Genomic DNA, 24,731 nt, shown 5'->3' on the forward strand with positions numbered 1-24,731 from the left:
ACAAGGCTCAGGGAAAGTCAAGTGAGCCACACATGTGGCTCCCGGGGGCTGTTCTGTTGCAGTTCTGCTGACAATAAATGAAAACAAAATGGGAGGTTGAGTAACTCTTCTTGTTTTGTATTTTTACATGTATTTGGAAGAGCCGAAGTTGGGCATCCTGGCTTGTACACCCAGCAGTTTTCAGTGAGCTATGCTGGTGTACAGTGCTTTGGACTTTAAGACTATTTCTACCTCTTCCATCTATCTGTCATCAGTCTCACCAGCATTAAAGTCTTGGCTGCCATACAGGAATCCAGACTTTGCAAGCTTGCAGATATTTTCTTAAATGCCTGTAATCTGGATTTATATGGGCACTTCATCCCGGCAAACTGGAAACTGTTAAATATTAAAGCAGTCTGGTGTGCTCCAAAAGCTTTTTTAAGCCTTGTGGTCCCTGTTCGTGTAGGTTACTGGTTACAATCTCTCTGTTCTCTGGTGCAAAAAAAAAAGACTGTTCTGGGTTTTCTTTGTGTCTTGTTTTGGAAGGGTTTTGCCCAATCAGTGTAGTGACGAAGAACTTGACCTTGGTGGTGAATTGCAGGACCAGTCTCTTAATGATTCCTTAGAGATCTTCTGGCAGGAAGTTTGTACAGTTTTCCTTACCTATTGCTTGAATCTTAATGAATTAAACAGTCATTTTGGTTGTTTTTTCCCCTTTGTGCAGATGCAGTGGCAGAACGTGGAACACGTCGGTGACCAGAGTCCTTATGTCACCTCAGTGATTCTCCACATCAAGCAGAACGTCCCCATCATCCGTGACAACCTGGCCTCCACGAGAAAGTATTTCACTCAGTTCTGTATAAAATTTGCAAAGTAAGTTACCAACATGGCTCAATTTGTTGAGGTCTCTGGTTTTCACTGTTCTGTAGCGTCTGTGGCTGTCAGTGTCTGGGTGAAGACCCTCCATCCAAGGAAAGCCCAGAGGGAGGTGGGATAGGGCAGCAAACACCAGCAGCTGCTGGCAAGGTTCAAAGAGACTTCAATTTCTGGTCTCAAGTTTCCTGCTCAGGCAGGTTTTCTGAGATATTTGTGTCACTGGCTCCTCCTTATGTGCCTAAACCATCCCATAAAATAGTGTGATGGTCACAGTCTGGTGTTTGCCAAGTACAGAAGGGTTTGGGTTGGACATCTTTGAAAAACTTTGAATATCTGACCATAGACATGACTCTTCTTGTGGAAACCTACTTTTCTTCCAGAGATAAGAAGCTGTGGGGCTTCCAGGTACTGAGAAATTTGGTGCATCATTTGCCTTGAAATAACATTTGTAATAGCTATAACACTGTAAGGAGGGCATGTGTGAGGAGCATGTTCTACCTTCGTAGTCTAAAAGCTGCTTTTCTGTGCAAAAATAGCTCAGTAAGGAGGGGAAATACACATTTAAATTTTGAGGGGTATTAGAGTGTCTTCCTGGCAAGCCACTTAAAGTTGAGCAGATGAGACAGAAATGCTTCTGGATTCAGGATGCAGCTCTCCAGCATCTCTTAGATATCCAAACTGTCTGAAACAAAAATTCAGTTCTTTGGGAAGATACTTTGAGCTCTTCCCTGCTTGCCTGTGGCCAGCTGAGTTTCACATGGCAACACCCCAAGAAAAACCCTCGGGAGGACTCTGCCAGTTGTAGCTGCTGCTTTTGGTGTCGCATGTGACTGCGCCGGTTGACTTGTGAGCAGTGGCGTGCGTGTCATGTGTCACTCTAAAATACCTTAACGTTTCATTCATCTGTAATAAGGTAATCACCCTGAAATAAGCTGGGTGGCCTGGCAGTTACTGTGTGGGTTTGAGACTGGAGCCTCAGCAGGGTGGGATGCAGCAGCTCTCCTGGGAACTGTGAGCTTTCACAGCAGGGAGGCTGGCCTGAGAGTTTCATCCCCCCTCTCTGTCTCGGGGTACTCATTAGTTTGCATTAAGGAGCAGTTACTGATAAATCATATTATGACGTTGCCCATAATCACTGTTTGAAATGCTGTCTCAGTGAAAATTTATTGCATGAACGCCTTCTGTGTGGTTACACTTGAATTTTATATCACGCGGTGGTAAATAAAAAACCCCATTTACTCAGCTGTTCGCAGCACACTCTTAATACCTCAGCTTAGTTGCCTCCCTTTTAACTTTATTGCTCAGCACATACCAAGTAAACTCCAGATGAAACACCCAGCTCTCCCATTTGACAGAGGTTCCCATCTGAGTGCCTTAATCACAGCTTGTTCCATGAGCACAGAAACCACTGCTCCTCTTCAAAACCTTTTTTAAGGCAACTACAGCTCTGATCTACAGCACATTAAAATTAAGACAACAGTCCTGAACTCACTGTGCCATGGATCAGGTGTGGAAGGCAAGATTGTTTTTGCTGGATCTGTATAACTTGGTGTTTAGGAGAACTTGCCCAGTGATAAGGGAGCACCAATCTCCTCAAAACACTTTTGCCATTTTAGTGCAAATATTTGTATTTTTTGAGGCCCTGAATTCTTAGGGAATATGCTGGCCTGCCCACTTTAAATACCTGGCCTTTTGTGTGCCCCACAACACCAAAAATCCTTTTAACAAGCACTGTGCCTCTCCATATGTTAATGCCTGTGCCTTTGTGAGCTGCCACTTCTCAGCTCTAATGGATTGTATAAAGCGGGAGTGTTGAGTTACAGGACCACAGGGGAGAAGGCAGCTAAAGTCACTAAATTTAAAACTGCGGGATCTGAGCCAAGTCTAGAAAGAAGAAAAATGGCCATCAGAAATTGCATCAATCCTCTAACCTAATTTGTCATTTTTGCTTTGTTTTGACCCGTGTGCAGCCCTCGCCCCCCTCGGGATGGCTCAGCTCCCTGGGAGGCACTGCAGGCAGGGTGGGGGGCTCTGCTCTCACTGCACCTTATCCTTTGAAATCAAAAACCACAGCGGTGGAGCCGGGGCTGCTACGCCGGGATGTGTTTGGGAAGTCTGTGACCTGACCTCAATGAGGAAGAGATTAGAACTGAGAGACAGGAAAAGCAAACAAGCTCTCCCCCTCGCCAGAGGTGCAGCTCCTCCGTTACCAACAGCCAAGCGTGGTGGGTGATGCAGCAGGGTCCTTCCAGGTGCTCCAGCCTAGAAAGTGAGAGGAGTTTGGTGGAAGAAGGTCGTGTTGAGGAGGCTCCTGGAGGTTTCAGGGCTGAGCTCAGCCTGGTCACCATCTTGGAGGGTGGCATAAAGCAAAACTCGCCTCAGCTGCAGTGACTCAGTGACACCAGAATGCTTTGAATGATGTCCTGTCCACCTCCCATCGGACAGACAGACAGACTGTGGTTGCATGTCCGTCTGCCTTGTTCAGCAGGGCACTGTGTTTGATGCATCATCATTGCAGGGGATTAGGAAAACGCAGGCTTTGGCAGAGCCACTCCTGTTGGATGGGAGCCTCTCAGATGCTGTGGTTTCTGTGCTTTAGGTTCCTCATCTGCCTTGCAATGCTTTATTATTACACTGGGGACTTGTCTGCTTCTATGGAGGGTTTGCTGGGTTCAATTTTATAGCTGAAACTGTAAATGAATTCTGGCATCCAGTCTAGCTGTGAATGTGCAGGGAGTAAAGGCATTCAGAGCACAAACCTCGTGCATTAGCACTGAACATGCACGTATTATTCACATCAGGATTGCCTGAGAGCGCCAGGCATCGAGTCCAGCCAAGGCAAGAGGCTCAAGTGCATTTTTCTGTTAAGTGCAACTGCTCTTGATGGTCCCTGCTAGTCAAAAAACTTAAAGAAAAAGGGGGAAAAAAATATCCAGAGCTGCCCTTGGCTCTTAATGGTTTGTCTTGTCTGTCCTGCTGGAGTTGGGAAGCTGTTTCCAATAAGGCAGCGTGAAATAACAGGCATGTGGGGATGGAAGGTCGCTTTACCCCTCTGCACTGATTGTGGGTGGCCATCCAAAGGGGCCTGAGAATTGTTTCATGGAAGACAGAGTGCTCTCTATATGAGACTGTGTAGTTATGTAGAAAGGAAGATTAAAAAAAAAGAGAGGAGGGGGTCCTTTGGCTGCCAATCTACTCCCCTGCAGAAGGAAAGGCTCACCCTGTTTCTCCTACCCAACGTGGGCTTTAGCTCCATGCCTGACCTTGCAGAGGGAGGGACAGTTGGACCTACCTGCAAGATCAAAGGTACAATTTATTTCTTGCACTGTTCTGCTAGTAGCAACTGCTGCATCCAGAGCTGCTGGCAATGGATCATTTTGTAGGATCATCTAAGCTCCAGCTGTGCTCAGCACTCTCTAATTGCCCTCTGGGAATTATTTATACACCTGAAAAATGGACTTTTAAAACAGGTTAAATTTCCACTGTAATGCTTTTGTGCAAGAGGAGACAGGGCTTGTTTTCCTTCTCCTCTTTGTATTTTGTTGCCAAGGTTGTTTCTGTCATGGCCAAATTCAAAGCTGTTTGGGGCAGGCCAGTAGCTGGTTCTCAACAGTAGTTTGAAATTGTTCTCCTTGACACTTCTCCAGGATAAAATGATTCACTGAGAGAGGTAGTGACTGTGTCTGAGGGAAGGGGAAGGGAAGAAGCCTTTGCTTGGATGGGCTCTTTCTTGTACCATTTGAGCAGCTTGGCATGCTCCCTGCCTGAGTTACACTTTTGTCATTCTTCCATGAGAAAGGGCAAAAAATTAATGTCCTGGCTTGGAAAACAGGTGGCGGGACAAACAAGATGCTGTCCGTGCTCCTTGCTTTGTGAGGAGGAAACAAATAGCTTAACAGATGCATGGGGGAAGCCACGCTGAATTTAGATCATCATCAACATGAACATTGCCTCATTCAAAAGGACAGAAAACAGACTGACTGATATGAGCTTAGGACTGAGCCATTAAAGCCTGAGACGTGCCACCAGGTCACGGACAAGGTCCTGGAAACGTGAGCCCTGTAGGCATTCAGCCAAAGGAGGACATGTGAAAGAAGCGGAGTACATTAAAAACAAGGCAGCAAGAGGAAGACAAGCCAGAGTGGTGTGGTCCTGACAGAGGTTGTGTCTCTCATGCTGACCCCTCTCCTCTTGTTCAGCTCCTGAGTTTTCCTGGTGCTGTTCCTTGGTGGAGCAGATGGGCAGGAGCTTGTCCTGCAGGTGCTCAGCCAGTGCTTCTGCTGGAAGGGAGCATCTGCTTCTCCACTGAGGGATGAAACTCCACCTCAAAGCCTAAAATCAAGAGGCAAAAAACCTAAGACCAAAGCTGATGCTCTGGAGTACCATGTGGTGGATATTGGGCTTCCATCCTTGCCAAGCTCTCCCTGGTTGGGTAAATGCACTATAGTCATTTTTCTGAGTCTGAAGTCCATGTCAGTAAAACATGGTAATGGTGTTTTCCTTTCCACAAAACTTTTTCTTGTCTTGATTGTGTTGGCCAGGAGCTTCCTGGACAAGTGCCTGTGTGTGAGTGTCCAGGGCCCAGCAGACCTCCAGCCTTGGTTGGACCTCAAGTTCAGTCTGTAATATGCATGTTGTGGAATTACTTATATGCAGTAAAATGTAGGTTCTGGATACAGTCAAGATACTTCCACTTGTGAATAGTGATGCTAATCCTGACATGTTGCTGGTTTTATTATGGACAATAGTTTGTTTGCTTGTTCTTGACCTTGTACTGTAATGCTTCTTATGTAGTTTATAGCAATTTCTTTGCCTAGGGTATGTGTGCAACTTCTCAATTAACTTTGAGATTAGTAGGGATTAAAGCAAAAGAATTGTGCCTAGGATTTGGAATTTTTTTTATTTAGTGTACCTAACGTGTGTGGAATTAATTTGGGAAGCAGGCACTTGGAGTGTCTCTGTGGAAGCCATCCTGGTTTGGTTTTACCAAACCACAGAAGACTCTGTGACTGCAAATACTCTTATGTAATTGTGTCCTTTTGTATCTCTCCTCTGCAGCTCCTTCATTCCCAAGTTCATTAACCATCTCTTCAAGTGCAAACCTATCAGCATGGTGGGTGCAGAGCAGGTAAGAACAAGTAGGTGCATTAGCTGTCATGTTTTAAGGCTTTTCAGTTCAAGAAATTGAAATTCATCTCCTACCCCTGCCTATGGATTGGGGTCCTGCTTCTCTGTGAGGATGAGGTTTGGGAGAGGCAGGGTTTCATCTGTCCCCTGCACATGCAGCTGCTTCCCTGTGGGCTAAGGAAAAAAAAAAAAAAAAGGAAAAAAAAGCAGAATCGTCCCTAATGGGACCGCCATGAACTTCAAATCAGTGCCTTCAAAGCTGCTTGGGTTTTAGGCATCAAAGATGGTTCTGAGCAGTGTGTGTCTGCAAAATGAAACAGGAGCTTTACATCAAAACCTTCCTCTTCCTTAATGGAAAGCAAATGAGTGAAGCACGGTGCCTGTTCATCTTGTGCGATGAGCAATAACCTAAGAGTGATTAAAGGGAGACTTTTTTAAATAAGCTTCTAAAGTGATTAACCAGCAGTGGGCTTGTGTCTAATGTTAAAAGGTTTTAACATTCCTGTATTGGAATAACAGGCCCAATTTGCTTCTTCAAAGCAGACTGGGAAAGTTTTTTATTAGCCTGATTCCCAGTGAATATATCTCATTAGAAGTGGGACATAGCTTTCTGGGGTTAGGGGTACAGAGGTCTCAGCAGCTGATCTCTGTCTCTCATGTAGGACCCCATTTGCCTTCACATCTTTTGAACCCCCTTGGTCACCCACCACTATCTTTCCATGCCAGTTTCTCCCCTGGTGCAAATGTTGCTGGGGAAGAAGCTTTCCTGGCTTTCCCTGTCCTACACACAGCTTTTCCTGCTGTTTGCTAATAATCATAGTTGAAATCTGGGCACTAGGGTGATATTTACAGAGGTGTTCAGAGCAGGGAATGAGGCCTGTGGGGTTTTGCTTTTTGTGTTTGTCTCTCTGACTTAACTCTCTGTCTCAGCGAGCTTTGTTAGTGAGTTAGCCATGCCAGGGACCTGGAATGGATAACAGGGGGAAACGGAGTGAGGGGACAGAGCCTGCGAGGGCTGTGCCTATGGGAAAGGCTGCAGAGTGTGCAGAACTCCTATTAGACATAAGAGAGTTTATGTGGGAAGGATATGAATTCCCCAACCGTGGAAATACCTTCCATCTATGGGATCCGTTGTAGACACAGGAATCCAGCTATGCCAGCGTGAGCTGACAGCGGGCTCCAGCATCCTGGGGTGCACAGAGCTGCTCATTTGTGCTGTGGTTTCCTGGCTTCCCAGGATGAGATTGATTGCATTGGTTCTTCTCGTGCAAACCATGAAACAGGCAGCACAGAGCAAGGACACGCTGCCGCACATAACGGGGTCCAGATTTGAACCGGCCTGACCTGCCTCTCCTCCTCTGTGGCTCAGTCCTTTGTGTTCAAACTGAATTCCCACATGTGCTGAAGCCAGGTTACTAATGTTCACATTGTTGTGGTGACTGCCAGGGCTTCTGCAGTGCCCATAATGTTGTGTGTCCCTCCAGAACGAGCTTCCACTGGCTCCTGAGAGCCCTTTCTGAGGAAATGCACTGGGTGTGCTCACAGCCCAGCGGGCTTTCACACTCGCTGCTGTGTGAATAGATTGTGCTGCTCTTCCTCTACCTTGATTTCAGCTTTCTGTCCTTCGCTGGTCTTGTCTCTTCTTTGTGCAATCAGAGGAGTGCGGTATTTGGGGTAATTTTGCTCTTAGAAGCCCTTAGCCACAGCATTTTGTCATCAGACAGTGCTGCTCTGTCTGGGTTCAATTTTCGTGGCTGCTGCTTATTTATCTGCTGGTCTGGTAATAAACAACATCCAGGCTGTGAGTATCAGTGTACCGGTGAGTGCAGGATACTGAGCAGCTCTCATTGTAGCTCTGTTGTGTCACAGTTTTTAAGGAAAAACCCCCAATCAAGTGGTTGAGTAAATGCAGAAAACCTGACACTGTGGGTGGCTGGGTGCAGGGGGAAGCTTGGTGTTAGTTCATTTACCCTCAGTATCTAAATCATGATACAGCTACAGGTAATCAAGATTGTTTCACTTTATACTGTCAAGGAGAAGGACTGGAAATCCGTGCCTGATGTGCCAGATGTTGGGCTGCCATAAGTTATTTCCAGTCAGCAGAGCAGTGCTCTGTTAAAACCAACCATGGTGCTGATGTGCAGCCACGATGTCTCCTTGAAGTGTTGTTACGTGGGTAAAAGTCCCAAATACCAGGACTTTTTCCAATGTGAGAAGTGTTAAAACTTTTAAGGATATTGGATTATAGCAGCTAATGGATCTTGGTAAAAGGGGCCTGAATAACAGAGTGTGATTAACTGTTGCAGCTGCTGCTGGACACTCACTCTCTGAAGATGGTTCTCCTGGATCTGCCCTCCATTGGGTCCCAAGTGGTGAGGAAGGCTCCTGCCAGCTACACAAAGATAGTGGTGAAAGGCATGACTCGGGCTGAAATGATCCTGAAGGTAACTCAAGACTTTTGATAACCTGCCAGCCAGACTGCTGGACTGGGAATCGGAGCGAGCGAATTCCAGGGGGCCCTTCCCTTGAATGCAGCAATCTGCAATTGCACATGAACGTATGCGAGCTCGGCCGGGTGCGCTGCCAGCTGCTCTGCAGAACTGGCTCACTCGCCTGGGGTTTGCCCCCACTCTCTTTTAGTATCACATTTTGAGTTTTCATCCTCATTTTTCAAGGTAACCAAGGGCTCAAGTTCTGCTTACTAGGAGAGCTGGGGCACCAGGTTCCCTCAGGAGCTTGTGAAAATCAGAGCTAGCATCCGTGTCTGCCTCAGGGCAAGCCCTGGAGTTCAGGTTACTCCAGGCCTTTGTGCAGACTCCGTCACGCAGGGGAGCCAAGCCGTGCTTGAGTCACCTGTTTACTGTCTAGTGCAACAGCCAGTGCAAACATGTCTGGGTTACTGTATTCACCAGAGCCCTTTTTCATTTTCCAGACCTGGTGCCTGGAAAATGACCCAAAAGCAGTGTGTTGTCTTCATAAAAAGTAACAAGCAAAGCAATCTCCCCTTCCCAACTGGTGCTAGAGTAAGAAGTTAGGTTTGGTCTCAGGAGAAGTCACGGGAGCTGTACAGTTGTACCCTCCTGGGTGATGGGATTGTCCCTTGCTCATCAGCAATGCTGTGAAGACATTCCTGTGAGGGAATTAGTGGCACCTGGGGTCAGGCAAGACAGGCAGCTGCCAGCCAGAGCCTCCTGTAAACCTCAGCCAAGGCAAGGGGGGGTGAGGAACCTGAGCTCTCAGTGTTCCCCTGCTGCTCAGTGTGGCTTTGCTCCCATGCCCAAGGTAATGTCACAGCTGAGTTTGCCTTCTGAATTCAGAAATGAGTTCTCCACTTTCATGCCTTTGGAGTAGGATGACTGAGATGTTAGTAAATACATCAAAATAAGTCTAAATTTTCATAGAAATGACCTGAAGAAAAATACCCTGGTTGTGCTAATGGGAGCAGAGAGGGTCAGTGCCTGTTATATACAGAAACAGATCTTTCCTTGGAGCTTGTATGTGAATCAGAAAAGTAATGGAGTTAATTTGTCTGCCCTTAGCATCCCACTGGCTTCATTGAGATGGAGATGAAAGCAGTACAGGGAGTGCCTGGGGCAGGGAGTGCAGGCTGTGGAGTGCTGCTGTCCCCAGGCTGTGCAGCAGCAGTGGCACTGCTGTGTCAGACATCCCGTGCTGGCCCTGCTGCTGCACAAAGCATGTCTGGCCCCAAGTGAGGGCTCTGTGTCAGTGTAACTAGAAATCAAGCAGCAATAACCCCATGGCACTGGGTGCTCCACAGAGCCCCGTGGGATCAGTGGGGATGGGGCTGAAGGGTCGTGTGGGGCAGGTTGGTTAATTGTTGTGGCTGAATAGATCCCTTTCAGCCTTGGTAACCCACACACAGCATTTAGGGCTGGTGCCAGCACCAGTCTCTTGGGTTTGGGAGAGAAGAAAAGGCTCTCAGAAGTGCCTGCTCCTGGTGGACCACCAGTGTTTCTGCAGGAAGGTTTCCTTGCAGGAGCCCAGAGCTCACTGGTCATTGTATGCCTCTCTTGCATACAACAATACCACCAATGCAATTATGTGCCCAGGCTTGTACTGGAGCAGCTAATTCAGGAGAATGACTAAGAATCACTGAGCCCGTGGATGGCATGAACAAATTCATTCAGCTGAGCCCCCCAAAGCTCAGATGCAAGAGGGGAGGAGGGTGTCAGGGCGTGCACATCCCACAGAGCTCTTTCTCTTCTCCTCTGGCCATGGTCTCTGAAGTTCCAGCTTTTCATCTTGGCAGAAGATTTTTACAAGGGCTGTAAATTAAGGATTTATAAGTGTATACATGGCTATGATGTTTCATTGGTCTGAAGTGCAGGGAAAGAAAGAAATGTCTCAGTGACAGAATACAGTGTGGGGTGAGCTGGGTCAATGGAAACATATGGAAATGGTTTTGGAGACAGGGAAGAGTCTGGTCTTGTTCTGTTTCTGCCCTGTGTGTGTGTGCATGCATTTACACACACACACACATTTTTCCCCAAAAAGATGGTTTTGCTGCCCAGCATTATCAAAAGATGTGTTCTCTGTGGAGCTCACTGCTTATGTAAGGGAAGCACACCAATGAGGGATCATCTTTCCAGCTTTGAGGCTATTTTGATTTTTTTCCTGACTTCTGCCGTTCCTCCTCGGCAGATGTCAGTGAGGGGTTCCCACACAGCATCCCAGTCTCTCCAGAGTGTATGAGAGGAGCTGCACCCAAAGGACAGAGTGGCTGCGTGTGGCCCTGCTCACCCATCGGGTGACATGGCAGCAGCAGCAGGACTGCAGGGCAGGGAGCTCTGGCCCACTCTGGGGATGGAGGGAGTGACCACAGAGTGTTGTCACGTTCCCCTGTGACACGCTGCCTGTCCTGCCTCCAGGCAGAAGGGAGTGAGAGGGACACACAGCCAGAGTGAGGGTCTGGACTGCATCCAGGCTGCCTGATCTCTGGGGACTTTCTGAGTGTCACCACCAGCACTGCCTTTGTCCCCTGAGCGACTCCCCAGCTTGTCTTCCCCATGCAACAAGATAAAATCATGATCTTTGACAATATGCCAGTGCCTGCCAGTCCACAGGCCACAGACAAAGTCCTGCTGCTCTCTGAAATATGATGCACAGCCCCTTGGGTCCAAGCACTGTTGTGCTAAAAGAGACCTGTCCTCCTCCCTGCTCCGTACTCTGCTTCTCCTCACTCACCCTTATCTCTCTTACTAGCAGCACGTGCAGCCTCTTTCTTGCTCCTTAAGCATTTTATTCTAGAAGCCAGTCCTGCTGTCACTCCTTGCCCAAGTTGACTGAGCACTGGCTTTAACTCATATTATTTGTCTGATCTCTTTTTTCTCGCCTTGGCAGGTGGTGATGGCTCCACATGAACCCCCAGTTGTGTTTGTTGACAATTACATCAAGCTCCTCGCTGATTGCAGCACTGACACATTCCAGAAGATACTTGACATGAAGGTTAGAATCTGTCCAGAGCTTCTGCTCATCCTTTAGTGCTGCAATGAGATCATTGGTGACTTTGTTTCAGTAGCAATACAGAGGGGCCTGGGGGTGGGAAAAGCACTGTAAGGCAAGTTTATTCTCTGTAATCTGAAAGTGTGTAGAGTAGAGTTACTGAAGAAAACTGAGCTGCTGAAGAAAAGCTTTTCAGTTCACTTCACATGCTCCTGCCTGCTCTGGCTCCTGGGGCTGAGCTCAGTTGTCTCAGGATCATCCGGAGGTCTTTGTGCAGCTCTTGGTGGGTGAACAAGGTTGAGCTTTGAAATGGGCTCCCCTGCAGCTACTCCCACGCACACGCACTCCCAGATCAATGAATCCTCACCTCTCATTCCCTGTGCTTTGCTCCTGCAGGGCCTGAAGAGGAGTGAGCAGAGCAGCATGCTGGACCTCTTCCGCCTGCGCCTCCCCGCTCCTCCCCCCGGCGGGGACAGCACCGGCTCCCTGTCCCTGAGCGCTCCAACCCCCGAGCAGGAATCCTCTCGGATTCGGAAACTGGAGAAACTCATCAAAAAAAGACTCTGAGCGAGCAGAAGGAAACTCCGCTGCTCAGGACGGGCTGCAGTGAGTGGGAGCAGAGCTCGTCAGGCTTGTGATTTACAGTGTGCTGCTGGAAAACCCGTGTCCTGTCACTCCCCATCCCTGTGATCTCTTAACCATCGAATACTGTGATGCTTTCAGACCAAGAAAGAATCTGACCAAGGTGTTTGTCCTTGGCTTAGCAGGAGCAAAACCCAGGACATTGTCAGGTCCACGTGGTGGAGAAAATAGAGGTATCTGGAAGTCAGGAGCTACAGAAGCAGTTTAGGTGGACTCAGAGAATGTCTGGCTGTGATACACTTGGTGTCACAGCTTTTATCCTGGCTGAGCTCCTGCTGCAGCACTGAGGATTTTGCCTGAGAGTTCTGTGTTACTGCTTACTCCCTGCTGCAGAGCTGTTCCTTTGATAGATTATTTATTAGGGGTGAACCAACCCCGTACCATCACCACCACCAAAAAACCCCAGCCCTTTGACAGCTGGGATCCAGGCATCTGCAGCTCCACTGGCTCACTGAGATGCCCAGGAGAGAACCCCAAAGCAGATTTTCCTGCTGCTCCCAGGACAGGCACGCACAAAGCACCGTGAAACAGCAAGTCAAATCCTTTTCAGAACAAGGGGAAAGGGCTGAATTAATGCCTTCTGCACCTTGGCAAACCTCCTGCCAGCCCAGCCGGCAGCCTGGGTCGCTGTTACAGTTTAAAGGCCAAACAGGACATCTGCAGAGCCCGGCTCCAGCTGCTTGTTATTTCTCTGGCGTGTGCTGGGCTCGCCCGCCGTCCCCGATGGGAGTTCCCATCCAGCATCTCTCCCTCTCTCCACAAAGAGCCCTTCATGGAGCAAGTGTCAAACAGCACCAGCCCCTCGGTGTGTCCCGAGCAGGGGTGTGCCCCTTTGGCACCTTCACTGCCCTGCAAGGAGAGGTGCTGGAAATGTTGGCTCTGACTGGGAGCCAGGGCTGCTTCCTGGGACAGGAGCCTTGCACCAGCCTCAGCCTTCAAGGCCCTTCCTCTCCTCCTCGGCTTCTGAGCTTCAGCTTGCACCAGTGCAGAGAAGAGGAGAACCAGGGGTGAAATACTTGGATAACCCAGGCCCCTCTTCCTGGGGCCCAGCTCCTGGCTCCCAGCCACAAAGCCAGTGTGGAGCAGGGGTGGATGCTTCCTCAAGGAGTCTCCATTCAGGGGGGCATCACCTTGTTGTTAACACTGCTGGATTTCTTCCCAGATTCCTCTGTACCCTGTTTGGAGGACTTTGAAGGCATATGCCCAAGGATTGAATCCCCTGTGGGTGTAGGGGCAGATCGACCAGTCGTGCCTGTGTTATTTAACTCAAGCTTCACTTGCATGTGCAGGAAAGAGAAGTCCTGTACCAGTTTGGTGGGTGAGGAAGGACCATGCTGTCAGATGCCTTCCTGGGAGGGTCATGTTTCCCACCAGGGAAAGTTTGGGCCTTAGGACTGTATTTATTAGGGGCTGTGTTCACAGGGATTGTAATACTCACTGCTGCACATCAGGGAGGGGGGATTAGACTCCAGGAATATGAGCTCCATCCACCCAAACCCAGAGTTTCACTGGGTTAAGTGAGGGAGGAAGTGAAAAGAGGAATCCTTGAGTAAGGCAAAACCTGAGCTCATGCTGTTTGTGCATCAAACATGATGCACAGACATGAGCCCTCTTGAGCATAGGCTGCTCCCCGTGGCTATGGGAGGGCAAACTCGGTGCCTGGTTGGTAAAATCCCGTCCTCCCTTTGCACAGCAGCAGGTGAGTGTATGTGAACAGGCAGGATTTGGTCACAGAGTTCAAGCAGAAGGAGTAAACCCACAGAGATGCAACCCTCACCAGTCAGGTTTTGTAATGCTGCTCAGACCCAGCTGCTGCTGCATCAGGGTGTGCACTAACAAGTATGTTAACAAAAACTCTTCAGGGTGTATTTTCAGGGGTCCCTGGGCTTGGCCCTGGCTGTGTGGGAGCTCAGCTGCAGGGCACAGTCCCACCAGAGCAGCAGTAACAGCACCTGTGGGGAGGGACAGCAGTTTCTCATCACTCCAGTTTTACAAACCTGCTGTTGCCTCGTTTATTTCCTCTTCTGATTTCACACTGGGTGACAAAAGAAGGAACGGTTTGAAAGCATGTCAGGGCTCTGAACAGCTGTTCCCCAAGGACAGATTATCTCAAGGTGCATGTGCAGGATGGCTCATGTGTTATCACTTTGCATAGCCAGGGAGGAGGGAACATGGGTTTGCAGAGATTCATTATTCCCGGGGGGGATGAATAATTTATTTTAGATGAATTTGTCTTTGCTTTTTCTAAGGATAAGGCTCTAACTAAATTATGAATAGCTGAAGACGATGTTGAAGTTATCATTGCGGGTCTTTCCCAAAGGCTTCCCCTGTTTCATTCTCTGCACTTCATTCTGTAGATAAGAGGAAATAAAAGGAGAAATGAATTTTTAGTTTCAGCCTTTGAAGAATGCTACAGGGCCGGGTGTTCAGAGTTCCACTTTTAGAGAGCAAATCCACAGTTTTCTACTTTCATTGTAAGGGTTTTGTGCCCCTGGCTCTTGGATGTTTATCAGATTTGGCAGGTCTCTATGTGTGTGTTTGCTCTTTGGGTTTTACATGTCTGGGGAATAAAGGATGATTATTTGTTTTCTGTATACAATGCCACTTTTTATGGTTTCGGGCCAAAGTGTAATTCTGGCTGTATGTCGGGGTGTGACACTAAAATGAATTAAATGGTTACTGATGTTCATTGCTGGGTGTTTTCTGTGCTGCTGCCACACAGCAAACCCCAGTGGCCGGGACGGACCTCACCCAAAGACACCCCTTCTGTCTGCCTTGCTCGCTTCCTGCAGCTCCTCTCTTCTGCCTTTTCCACCCTCTGCCATTCCAGCAGCGTCCGCAGGAGCTCCCCATGTGGGCGGTTCAGCACAACTGACCTTGTGCCCCTAAATAATCACATCATTTCTGGTGACTGTGGCTACGGCAGAGATTTCTGAGACCTCCTCATTTTTCCCTTGAAATTAATTAATAGGTAGTGCCTTTTTCCACGCTCTGCATGACGCTGGAGCCGTTTCTTTCGCTGGGAGAATTAATGACTCATTTGCTTTTCTCCTGCCGGTCCTGCCCCCTCCGCCCTTGGGCAGGAGCAGCCTGCGCCGGGCGATGGGTGTTTATTTCTTTCACCAGATTTACAGCCGGGATTTCGAGCATCCCAGTGACGATGTCCAAGCCTCCCTGAGCCTTTCCTTGGCTCGTGGCTCGGCCATCCGTGAGGGCGGTGGCGGCAGGGCTGTAAAAGCTGATCAGACCTCAGCGGCTCCAGCGATGTGCCGTCAGCGTTCATCCCTGCAGCCGGACCACTCCCAGGGCTCCCGTCAATCCCAGGGCTTGGCAGCTCGCTGTGAGCACAACTCTGTGCCACAGGGAGCGGCCTGGCATTTCCCATCGTTGTGAAGTAACTTTCCATCGCTGTCAAATAACGTGGGATCCTCTTGATTTGCTTCTCCCAGTGACGGCCTCCCGGGGTGTCTGTGCTTCAGGTGCTTATCGAGCTGAGCCTCCTGGCCCAGTGGAAAGTCCTTTATGGAAGGAGGATCTTGATAAGAGACTCTTATCTGCCCTGTCCCACCTGTGCGTGGGCAGGTAAAAAGTAAATAATGTGGACAAACTGGCTGTGATGTACAGACAGAGGAAAAGATTTCCAATGTCATCAGGGATGGCACAGATCGGTACAGTTTGAGAGGCTTTCCAAGAGGGCAGAGTACACATCCTGAAAAGCAGAGCCCCTGTACACAGTGACTCAGTGGTAGGAGAGTTATCAAGCAGTTAAAATTCTGGTTAAACATTCCCTTTTCATCCTGGCAGGCGGATTTGCAGATCTGGATGTTGCTGCTGTGGGAGATCCTCGGGTGGGCAGAGCCCCCACGGCTGCTCAAACACCTCCATTCACCTGCCAAGTCCAGAAATGAGAGCCTGGAAGGGCACAAAAAATTGTCCTTTGTGTCAAGCCATGCCAGAGTGGGAGGTTTTCTGCTGGTAAATAAGGAGGAGAAAGATTTCCAGAAGCCTGTGGGACTCTGCTCATCCCACAGGCACAGCCGGCTGCAGTCTCATGCAGCTCCTCAGGCTCTGAGAGCCCTCTCATTCAGACCCTGATCCCCACGGGAGTGGCTGTGGGGACACCCACAGCCCTTGGAGGTGACTGCTGGAATGTGCCACAAGTTCCCTCCCTTCTTAATTGCACTTAGTGGGTTGTTGGCAGTGCAGGTTTTCACCCAGGAGCTGCACAGCAGCTCTGAAATCATTATTGTGTTCATCTGGAAACTGCTCCAGTGCCTTCTGAGGCGTCTAATTTCATAAAGGGCTTTTATGGGAGATTTTGGAGCCAGGAGTGGTCAGCTTTCCCATTGTTTGCAGAGACCAGCATCTCTTTTTTGGGGATACATTTAAATCAAAAGGAAGAAAACACCTGTCCAGCACATTTGCTCAGACTCCAAAAATCTCAGTCAAGATTTTTAATGTTCTTTTTCTTTCCATCTGCATTTTTCAGCGAAGACAAACAGCCTCATAGTATTTCTTCAAAGGAATGTAAATTCCTTGAGGAAGTCTCCGGAGTTCCCAGCACCGCATAGCTGCAAACCACAGACGCCTACGGCTGAAAGTTCTGCTCTGCTTTTAATTTCGGGGCAGGGAAGGAATTTTTTTTTTCAGAGGTTTGGGTTCACTTGTGCTGGGCCCGTCAGGCCAGACTGCTGGTTTCTGCACAGGGGAGTGTTGACTTTGGCCGGCTGCAGACAGTTCTTTCCCTCCACAAGAGTATTCCCCCACCGAATCTGATGACACGGCGCAATTATTTCATTAGGATTTTCCAAAAAAGGTTCCCTCAGTCTCCTCTAGTGCTAGAAAGGCCTTTTCCTTCTGTTCTCTTATTTCGGCTTCGGCAGCTTTGCCTGAAAAATGCAATTAGGGGAGGCAGCGCTGCTGCCTGAGTCTGAGTCCCTGGGAGGGGGGAGTGAGAAAGAGCAGCCTGAAGGGAAAACTTTGGGGGTTTAACCAGGCTGCTAAAACCTCCTGCAGACTCCTGCTGTTGGGGAAAGCACCACTGGAGGTGGGGACAGCCCAGCAGGGTCCGGCAGCTCTTTCAGTGCTCCACAAAATCCGTGCTGGCACAGGAAAGGGCAAGGCATTGGGACAGTTGGACCAGGGATGTGTTGGGGCTGGTTTCACAGAATCACAGAATCGAGTAGGGTGGAAAAAACCTCTTGAGATCATCGAGGCCAGCCTCTGAACACCACCTTGTCACTGGCATTGAGTGCCACGTCCGGTCCTCCCTTAAACACCTCATGGGACGGTGCCCCCCCCCACCTCCCTGGGCAGCCCGTTCCAATGCCTAATTCCACACGGCTGGGGCCGGAGCGATGGGGCAGGGATGCAGGACGGGGTACGGGGATGGAGGCACCGGGAGGGCAGGGACACTGGGAAGACAGGGGAGCACGAGGAGAACGGGGGCCCCGGGAAGACCGGTAGAACTGGGAGGACAGGGGGGCCAACCTGGAGGACGAGGGGAAGCGGGAGCACAGGGAGAACCCGGTACACCGGTGGGACGGGGGCACCGGTGGGACAAGGGGACACCGGTGGGCTCCGGGCCGGGGCCCGCCCCGCCCCTGCCGTGTCCCCGCCCCGGCCCCGCGGCCGCCCCGCCCGCCGCCGCCGCCCGGGCGCAGCCGGCGCAGGGAGCGGAGCGGCGGGACCGGCGGGCAGGGGCCGGGCCGGGGCAGGGACCGGCGGCTCCGCCATGGTGGGGCGGCTCAGCCTGCGGGAGGTGCCCGACCTCCCGGACATGAGGAAGCGGGGCGACTCCGGGCTCGACAGCCCCGACTCCGGGCTGCCCCCCAGCCCCGGGCCCGCGCCCCCGCCCTGGCTCCTCTCCTCGGGCAGCCCCGACCGCGCCGCCGCCAACGGGCTGCCGGAGCCCGACCCGCCCGCGCCCTCCGCCGCGGTGAGTACCGGCCCGGCCGCCCCTCGCTGTGTCCCGGGGCCGCCGGACCCTCCCGCCGGGGCCGCGGGCAGGTGCCGGGCCCCCGGGGAGCGGAGGAGCCGCTGCCCCTCGCACCCCGCCGGGATGCACCGCCCGGGACCCCGCGCTGGCGGCCCCGGCCGCGCTCCGGGCCCCGCAGCATCCCGTGGGAAAAGGGGGGTGGAAACCCGCGGGGGTTACCGGCGGGTCGGCGTGGGAATGGGTTGGGAATAATCGCCCCTGGTTTCCCTCCTTTTCACCGGCCTCTCCGGCCGCTTTCGTATCCCTTAAGAGACCTGCACCGGGAGGGATCCCGCCCGGAACCGGGGTCGCGTCAGGGATCCCTTTTACAATGCCTCCAGCTCTGGGGTTGGTTCTTGGTGCAAGGGAATCCCTGTCCCTCCTGCCCCAGGTCGGAGTTGGGACAGGTTTGCAATATGTCTTTGAAAATCCCTGCAGAAAGTGAACTCCCGTTGTTCCACAGTGACCCAGAGTAGGAAGTTTGTGTATAAACTTTGGTTTCAGTTAATAGTATCAGATAGATATGTGCTGGTTTTTTACCAAATGGGTTTTGGATGTGAACGCTGAGCTGTTGTTACAAGTACTTTGGAAACTGCAGATTTAGAGGGAAAATCCCTTTTCTACAGGGGTGCTGCTGTGAGATTGAAAAAGGCCATAGGAGAATTGTGAGTTGAACCAGAGAGATGCTCACAGCCCCCTTGCCCCTCCTTAGTAAGCACATGTGCAGAGGTGGCTTCAAAAGCACAAGCCAGTTGGGTTCCTTCCCTTTGGGGCCACTTTGGGCTGTGGGACGTTGCCGGGCCGGTGTCTGCTCATGGCTCTGGGTGTCCAGGAGAGGAGCACAGGGAAAGTCCATGAATCACCGCTCAGTGGGAATGAGTTAATCCTTCCCTACGTGCTGTGTGTGAATTAGGTTGGATTTAATGCCTTCAAATAGGAGCCAGGGCGTAGCTGTGAAAGGAGGAGGTTGCTCACGGGAGATGCCCTGCGATGGTTTCCTGTCCGTGGGTGTATCGGATGAATCCGGCAAGGAGGGAGCTCTCATACACCCCTGTAATGTTAGCTATAAACTGAGCGTGGGCTCATACAGGGAACAGACTACAGTTCATGCTGCAGAAGCTACGCTGCGCTGAGGGGTTGTGCTCCTCTCCTGTTTCCCAGAGTGGCTCCTCTGAATTAAGCTCCCAGAGTTAGGACCTTGCCTTCAAACATGCCCCTTGCCATCTCCTGGATGCTGTAGACCAGTGTGGACTCAGGCCTGTGGGATGCACCTGTAGGCACCTCTTGGACTAGCAGATCCTCCTGCACATAAATGTGAACCTCAATACCAAGGGATAAATAAATGTCTTTTATTGAGAATACACTGAATTGTAACATAAAACTTTTGCATTTTTTGCAGAATTCCGTGTTCTCCCCCAGCCCTGTTCTCTCCAGCTGCCCTCCAAGATTGTGTCCCTTATCCTTTGGCGAAGGAGTTGAGTTTGACCCTTTACCACCAAAGGAAATAAGGTAAATACTGTGCTACAGTCATCTCATTTTGAAGGAGTCACAGGAGATAGCACGTAAAGGAGCAGTTAGGCCTTATCAGTGCCTGTGAGTCAAGTTAATTTATTTGCAGAGCTATTGTTCACCGCAGCTGTACATTCCTGGACCTGGACATTTGTACAGGCTGAAGGAGTGTTCAGCCTCTTTTAATCCCACCCATATGGTTGGGTTTGTTTTTTTTTTTTTCCAGGAAGACTTTCTTGTATTTTACTTTCCTGCTTTGATTTCCTTGCACTGCTCCAAAGTTGCCTTTCAACTGATTAACCAGAAGGTAATCATGAGGGAAGAGCTTCAAAGTTCTTTCTAGGACTGTTTTATTAGAGGAAAGGAATTTTGCTCTTGTAACCTCATGGTTTGATAATAAGCACTTTCTATCTTAACAGCTGTGGCTGGTTGTGTGAAATAAAAGGAAAGGTAATATTCAGAGGAGTGCATAATTATTTTTTTTAATGCACTGCATCGCTTCACAGCCTGTGAATTATTCCTTTGAACATCATGATTTGCAGTAATGAGAAATGAAGGCTCCCAGTTGATGACTGTGCAAGCAGAGCTGGGCTGATAAAATCAAACGGAAGCCTAATGCAGGGGAGGGTAGGAAGAATTATGTCCTGGTGTGGGGAAGGAGCCTGTGCTGTGGCTGGAACTGGAGGCAGTTAGCACTGTGAAAAAGCCAACACAGAGTTGTCACAGTGTGAAGGAGATGAAAACTTTCTGTTGCAGTCCAGGCACAGGGGATTTTCTCACCAGCAGAGATTGGTGTGCAAAGTGAAGTATTTTCCTGTCAGTTGAATCTTCACAAGTTTGTCTTCAGAGAGTGCCCCGTGCTGGGAGTGATAGCAAAGAACTCCCACGTGACTCCTGGCAGAGCAAAACTGAGAAGATAACGTGTGCTTCCATGGACTTGGCACTCCGAGGAGTCAGGATGTTTATGTGCAAAGCCTAAATGTGGATCTGGGCCCCTGGGTTTAGGAATCTGAAGGAGGTTTGTAGGTTCAGAGGGCTCAGGGTTAAAATGATGTACCCAAGGACTGAGAAGGCGTTTGTTAGTGCTGGCAGCTGGGCTGAACAGTGACAGTTCTGGGTGTGCTGCTAACGAAAGGCAAATGTGTGAGTAAGACACCAGCAGGCGTTTCTCGCGTGGTGTGGCAGGTTCGGGGCTGAGGAGCCACCCTGGTGCTGTGCTGCAGAAAACACACCCTGCTGCTGCAGAGCCGAGCTCACACACGTGCCTCTCGTGTTTCAGGTACACGTCCTCCGTGAGATACGACTCGGAGAAGCACTTCATCGACGACGTCTACATGCCCGTGGGCTTGAGCGTGTCCTCCTGCAGCCAGACGGTGATCTGCGTCCCCAACTGCACGTGGCGCAGCTACAAGTCAGAGGTGCACTTCGAGCCCCGCAACAAGCCCCGGCGCTTCACCAGCACCACCATCATCTACCCGAAGCACGCCAAGACTGTGTACACCACCACGCTGGATTACAACTGCCGCAAGACCACGCGGCGGTTCCTGTCCAGCATAGAGCTGGAAACCTCGGAGTGCCTCGGGAACGACTGCGTCCTGGATGGTTGCTGACTGCCGGCCTCCTCCCTTGCTCTGATCCATCCCGGCCCCACCTAACGTACTGTGCTAACTCCACTAAGCTAAAGCGGGTACAGACCCTCCTTCCCAGCTCTAAATTCCTGCTTTAAGCATCAGAGCGGCCCGAAACGCAGTTTTCTTGTGGGAACACAACTTAGTAAGGGACTTGTTTCTTCGCCTCCAAAGCCGTGAGTTCCCTCCCCCTCCCCGCAGTGCAGTAATCAGGTGAAAATAACGGGAGGTATTTTACCAGAGGAAAAGCTGACAGGTAAGAAAGAACGTGGAATAGTGCCTGGCAGAATTTGTGCCCCATTTGATGCTTTGGGGTGATGCGCAAAAATAAGGGCAGTTCACTCTCTTGCAGAGAATCTACCCGGTCATTTGGTTGCAGGTAGCCAGAGCTGTCAGTCATTTCAGTTTAGATGGCGAGAGTGCTTTCTCTAGAAGGACCATCTCCTGGAAATTCCTGGAAAAAGCTAACAGAAAAATCCGGAATTCTGAATTTAACAGGTACAAAAGCACTATCACATGGCTTTCATGTCTTGGTTGAAGGCGTAAATTGGAAAGAAGAGGAATTCTGAGTAGCGCAGGAGATAAACTGCTTTTGCAGCTTCAGGCAAATTCGGGCAATTCCAATTCTTTGGATGAACAGCGCGAGGTATCCTCTGTTCTTACAACTTCAGCAGCGCAGTTGTCCGTGCAACACACACTTGTGTGAGCGTAGCAGGACTTGTACCAAAGATTAAAATTATCCAGGTTAAAAAATCATCCCCGTGTTGTCGGAGAGTCGGACCTTGACAACGCGGAGGTGGAAAAACCGCAAGTGCCTTGTTTTTACCGACATGGAACTGTCTGCTCTGAGGGAGCTCTAACCAGGCAGGTTTCAGATAATGTTTACACAGGGACCTAGAACGGCAAAGGAGGTGCTGGGATGGGGTGTGGGACGCTGTCGTGGCGGGGGTTGTGAGGAGGTCGATGGCAGCAAAGGACGGGCAGGTTTTTAGCGCGTAGCGAAATCCAGGGCTGTAGCTCTGCTTCCCATTGAGCTTCTCTGTGTCCTCGCTGGACTTTGGTATCCGGGATGTCACTGGAGTGGGGTAGCCTGTCTGTAGGTGCCGAATAACCCCTCCAGTCCCAAGTGCATGCTGATTTGGGGACCAAAGGGAATAGCTTCAGGCACCATGAACGTCTGTCTGGATGTTGTGTACGTTAGTTTATCCTGTGCTTTGATGGGAATAAGACGGAGGGGTTTCCTTCTTTTCCCAGATTTTTTTTCCCTGTACTGATGGAGCGCAGTGTAGTGTGGAGAGCATCTGCTTTGGGGGGCATGGGTTACATGGGGAGCAGTGGCCTGGAAACACCTGGTCGGCTTGTCTTAGCTGGGCACAGCTTTTCCACGTGTTCCAAAACTCCTCTGAGGTGTGGGTCACTCTGTGGTGCAACGCCAGTCCTGGAGCTGCTTTTAAGGAGGATTTGGGTAGTGCATGGCCCCAAGGGTGAGTTTTGTCAGTGGTGAGTTAAACCTCGGGAGCCTGTTCTTGAGCTGTACTTAACACGCGTTTGTGCAAGTGCGATGAGTGGTGTGGAAGTGCAATCCAGGGAACAGAAACGATTTGGGAGAAGAAGAATGCAGCAGGAAGGAAGCCTTCAGTCTGTATGGTTTGGGTTGGTTTTTTTTGTTGTTGTTGTTGTTGTTGTCATGGTTTTTTACTTATTTATTAGCTCAGAACAGAACATCCTTAACCTTTGGTACTTGCCTCTGAGATCCCAAACCAGCTCCAGGGGGACAGAGGACACAGTCAGGTAGGCAGCACTCCGGAGTTAAGAGCAGCACGATGTTGTTATTAAACATGTTGGTTTCAGACTACAGTACGGAGGAGATGTGTCTTAAGTTCATGTTGCAATTCCCCCCTAAATGTTGCCCCAAGATGTACTTGTGGTGCAACGGAAGGCACAACTCACCCCGGAGCGTGCGGGGTTTCCAACGGACAGAATCCCCTGTGGGAAAGCTGTTGCACCGTTGCTTTGCTGCTCCTTGTACCTTGCTCCAGAAACATCTGGTTGGACAGGGGACACTGGAAGGACGTGGACCCTGAATTGCTCTGACAACGCTCTTCCAGTGAATTCGTTTGCAGGAGGTCTAAGAGGAGGTGGTTTTAAGTTGTAATCATTAGTTGTCCCTAGTTAGAAACAAAAGGACCCTTAGGCTATAAAGCACCTGATTTTTATAAAGCAAGCAAACTTAAATATGTATCTCTTAAACATATTTTAATTGGTAGAGATACCTTTTAAATTATTTATGTTCCAACATTTGCAAAGCTCCGATTAGCTCTGTGCAAGTGTTCTGATGTCTGTGATGTTTCTCACCCCCTCCTTCTGACTTTCAATTTGTCTTTTACTTCATTGGTAATAAATGATCTGAAAACCATCCTGTGGGGAAGTCTCTTTATTTTTCATTCAAAGCTTTTCAGTGTTTATTGTGGTAGTTACTTAGAAATAAATACATAATATGTTTTGCCAATCCCAGCTCCCCTCCTTTCTCTTCTGTCATGTGTTACTGTTGTTTACATATTCTGGGAGGGTGTTTCCTATATAAAACTCTCTATATTAAAAAAAAAACCCAAACCAATGCCAAATGTTGTGGCTTTGTCAGTTTAGTAAGACACTGATTAAGTGCTTTGAAGACAGCTGAAAATCCTCTCCAGTACGTGTTTGAGCCGTTCATCTGGTACAGTTTTATTTTTAAAGAGAGTTTCTGGTATGGATTTCAGCATATCCTACAAGTGAAGAACTAATCCCTTTCAAATATAACATGTATTTAACCGGGCGGGAATTTATTTTTAAAATGTCGATGCTCAAATGCTACATTAATAAACACAGCATAAAAATAAGACTGAAATGTGTTACACATTAAACTTTACAGAAACAAAATAGGAGGTTATAAACTATTGTGTTGAGAGAAACGCTGTGGTGTTTTTCTGGATGCTTAATCTGTTCTTCCAACCTTTCTGAATTTGCAGGCGTGCTGATTTTGTTAGTGACTCCGGCAGGGTAGGAGCGGATGCAATTGAACATCAGCTAATTAATTCCTAATGGGATTTTTTTTTTTGCTTACTTTTTATTGTTCATCTGGTTATCTGCCTGCGAGAAGCTCCAGAGTTGCACGTAATGACATTATTGGAATCTGGGGAGCTGTGAAGCCGCTGCTCCTGCGAAAGGCTGTGCGAGCATTTGGGTATCCTGCAGTGCTTGAAGTATTAAACGGGGGAAAAGCCAAATATAAACATCAATTCTGTATAAAAGAGTCTATTGGAAGAGCCATTAAGAAGAAACTTTTTAAAATCGCAACAGTGTCTTTCAGGGGGGGTTTCAGGGAAACTTTCTCTCCTTTCACATGTGTCACCTAACTTCCAAACACTTCCCTTAGCGTGGCCTGGGCTGTTTTCCTCGAGTATTGTCATAACACTCTGTATGAAAGTTCCTTTACTATGAGAATTTGAAGTAGGGAAGTAAAAGGCAGCTGACTGCTGGACATAATTTTT

General features: G+C 49.5%; 2 protein-coding genes across 3 annotated transcripts in view; both read left to right on the forward strand.

Annotated features, from left to right (window-relative positions):
- The window catches only part of VPS53 (VPS53 subunit of GARP complex), a 64,425-nt gene extending 49,649 nt beyond the window's left edge, over window positions 1-14,776 (forward strand). For both annotated transcript variants that reach the window (XM_051809918.1, XM_051809919.1), the window contains exons 18-22: window positions 704-852; window positions 5,914-5,983; window positions 8,289-8,426; window positions 11,344-11,448; window positions 11,842-14,776. In XM_051809918.1, coding sequence (XP_051665878.1) covers window positions 704-852; window positions 5,914-5,983; window positions 8,289-8,426; window positions 11,344-11,448; window positions 11,842-12,012 — 633 coding nt within the window. In that variant the 3' untranslated portion in view covers window positions 12,013-14,776. The remainder of the gene's footprint in view (window positions 1-703; window positions 853-5,913; window positions 5,984-8,288; window positions 8,427-11,343; window positions 11,449-11,841) is intronic.
- Window positions 14,777-17,719: 2,943 nt separating this feature from the next.
- On the forward strand, window positions 17,720-23,617 carry RFLNB (refilin B). Its single transcript, XM_051809929.1, has 3 exons — window positions 17,720-18,025; window positions 19,464-19,573; window positions 20,853-23,617. The coding sequence occupies exons 1-3, from the start codon at window positions 17,822-17,824 to the stop codon at window positions 21,181-21,183; spliced, it is 645 nt and encodes a 214-aa protein (XP_051665889.1). The 5' UTR covers window positions 17,720-17,821; the 3' UTR covers window positions 21,184-23,617.
- Window positions 23,618-24,731: the final 1,114 nt, after the last annotated feature.

The sequence above is a fragment of the Manacus candei genome, unplaced genomic scaffold, assembly GCF_025592945.1.
Source record: "Manacus candei isolate 608988 ecotype Guabito, Panama unplaced genomic scaffold, ASM2559294v1 h1tg000076l, whole genome shotgun sequence".
NCBI classification, from domain to species: Eukaryota; Metazoa; Chordata; class Aves; order Passeriformes; family Pipridae; genus Manacus; species Manacus candei.

Coding starts and splice junctions, on each gene's coding strand:
- RFLNB (XM_051809929.1), top strand. CDS start 17,822: ATGGTGGGGCGGCTCAGCCTGCGGGAGGTGCCCGACCTCCCGGACATG. Junction 18,026..19,463: donor CGCCCGCGCCCTCCGCCGCG/GTGAGTACCGGC, acceptor CATTTTTTGCAG/AATTCCGTGTTCTCCCCCAG. Junction 19,574..20,852: donor TTACCACCAAAGGAAATAAG/GTAAATACTGTG, acceptor CTCGTGTTTCAG/GTACACGTCCTCCGTGAGAT.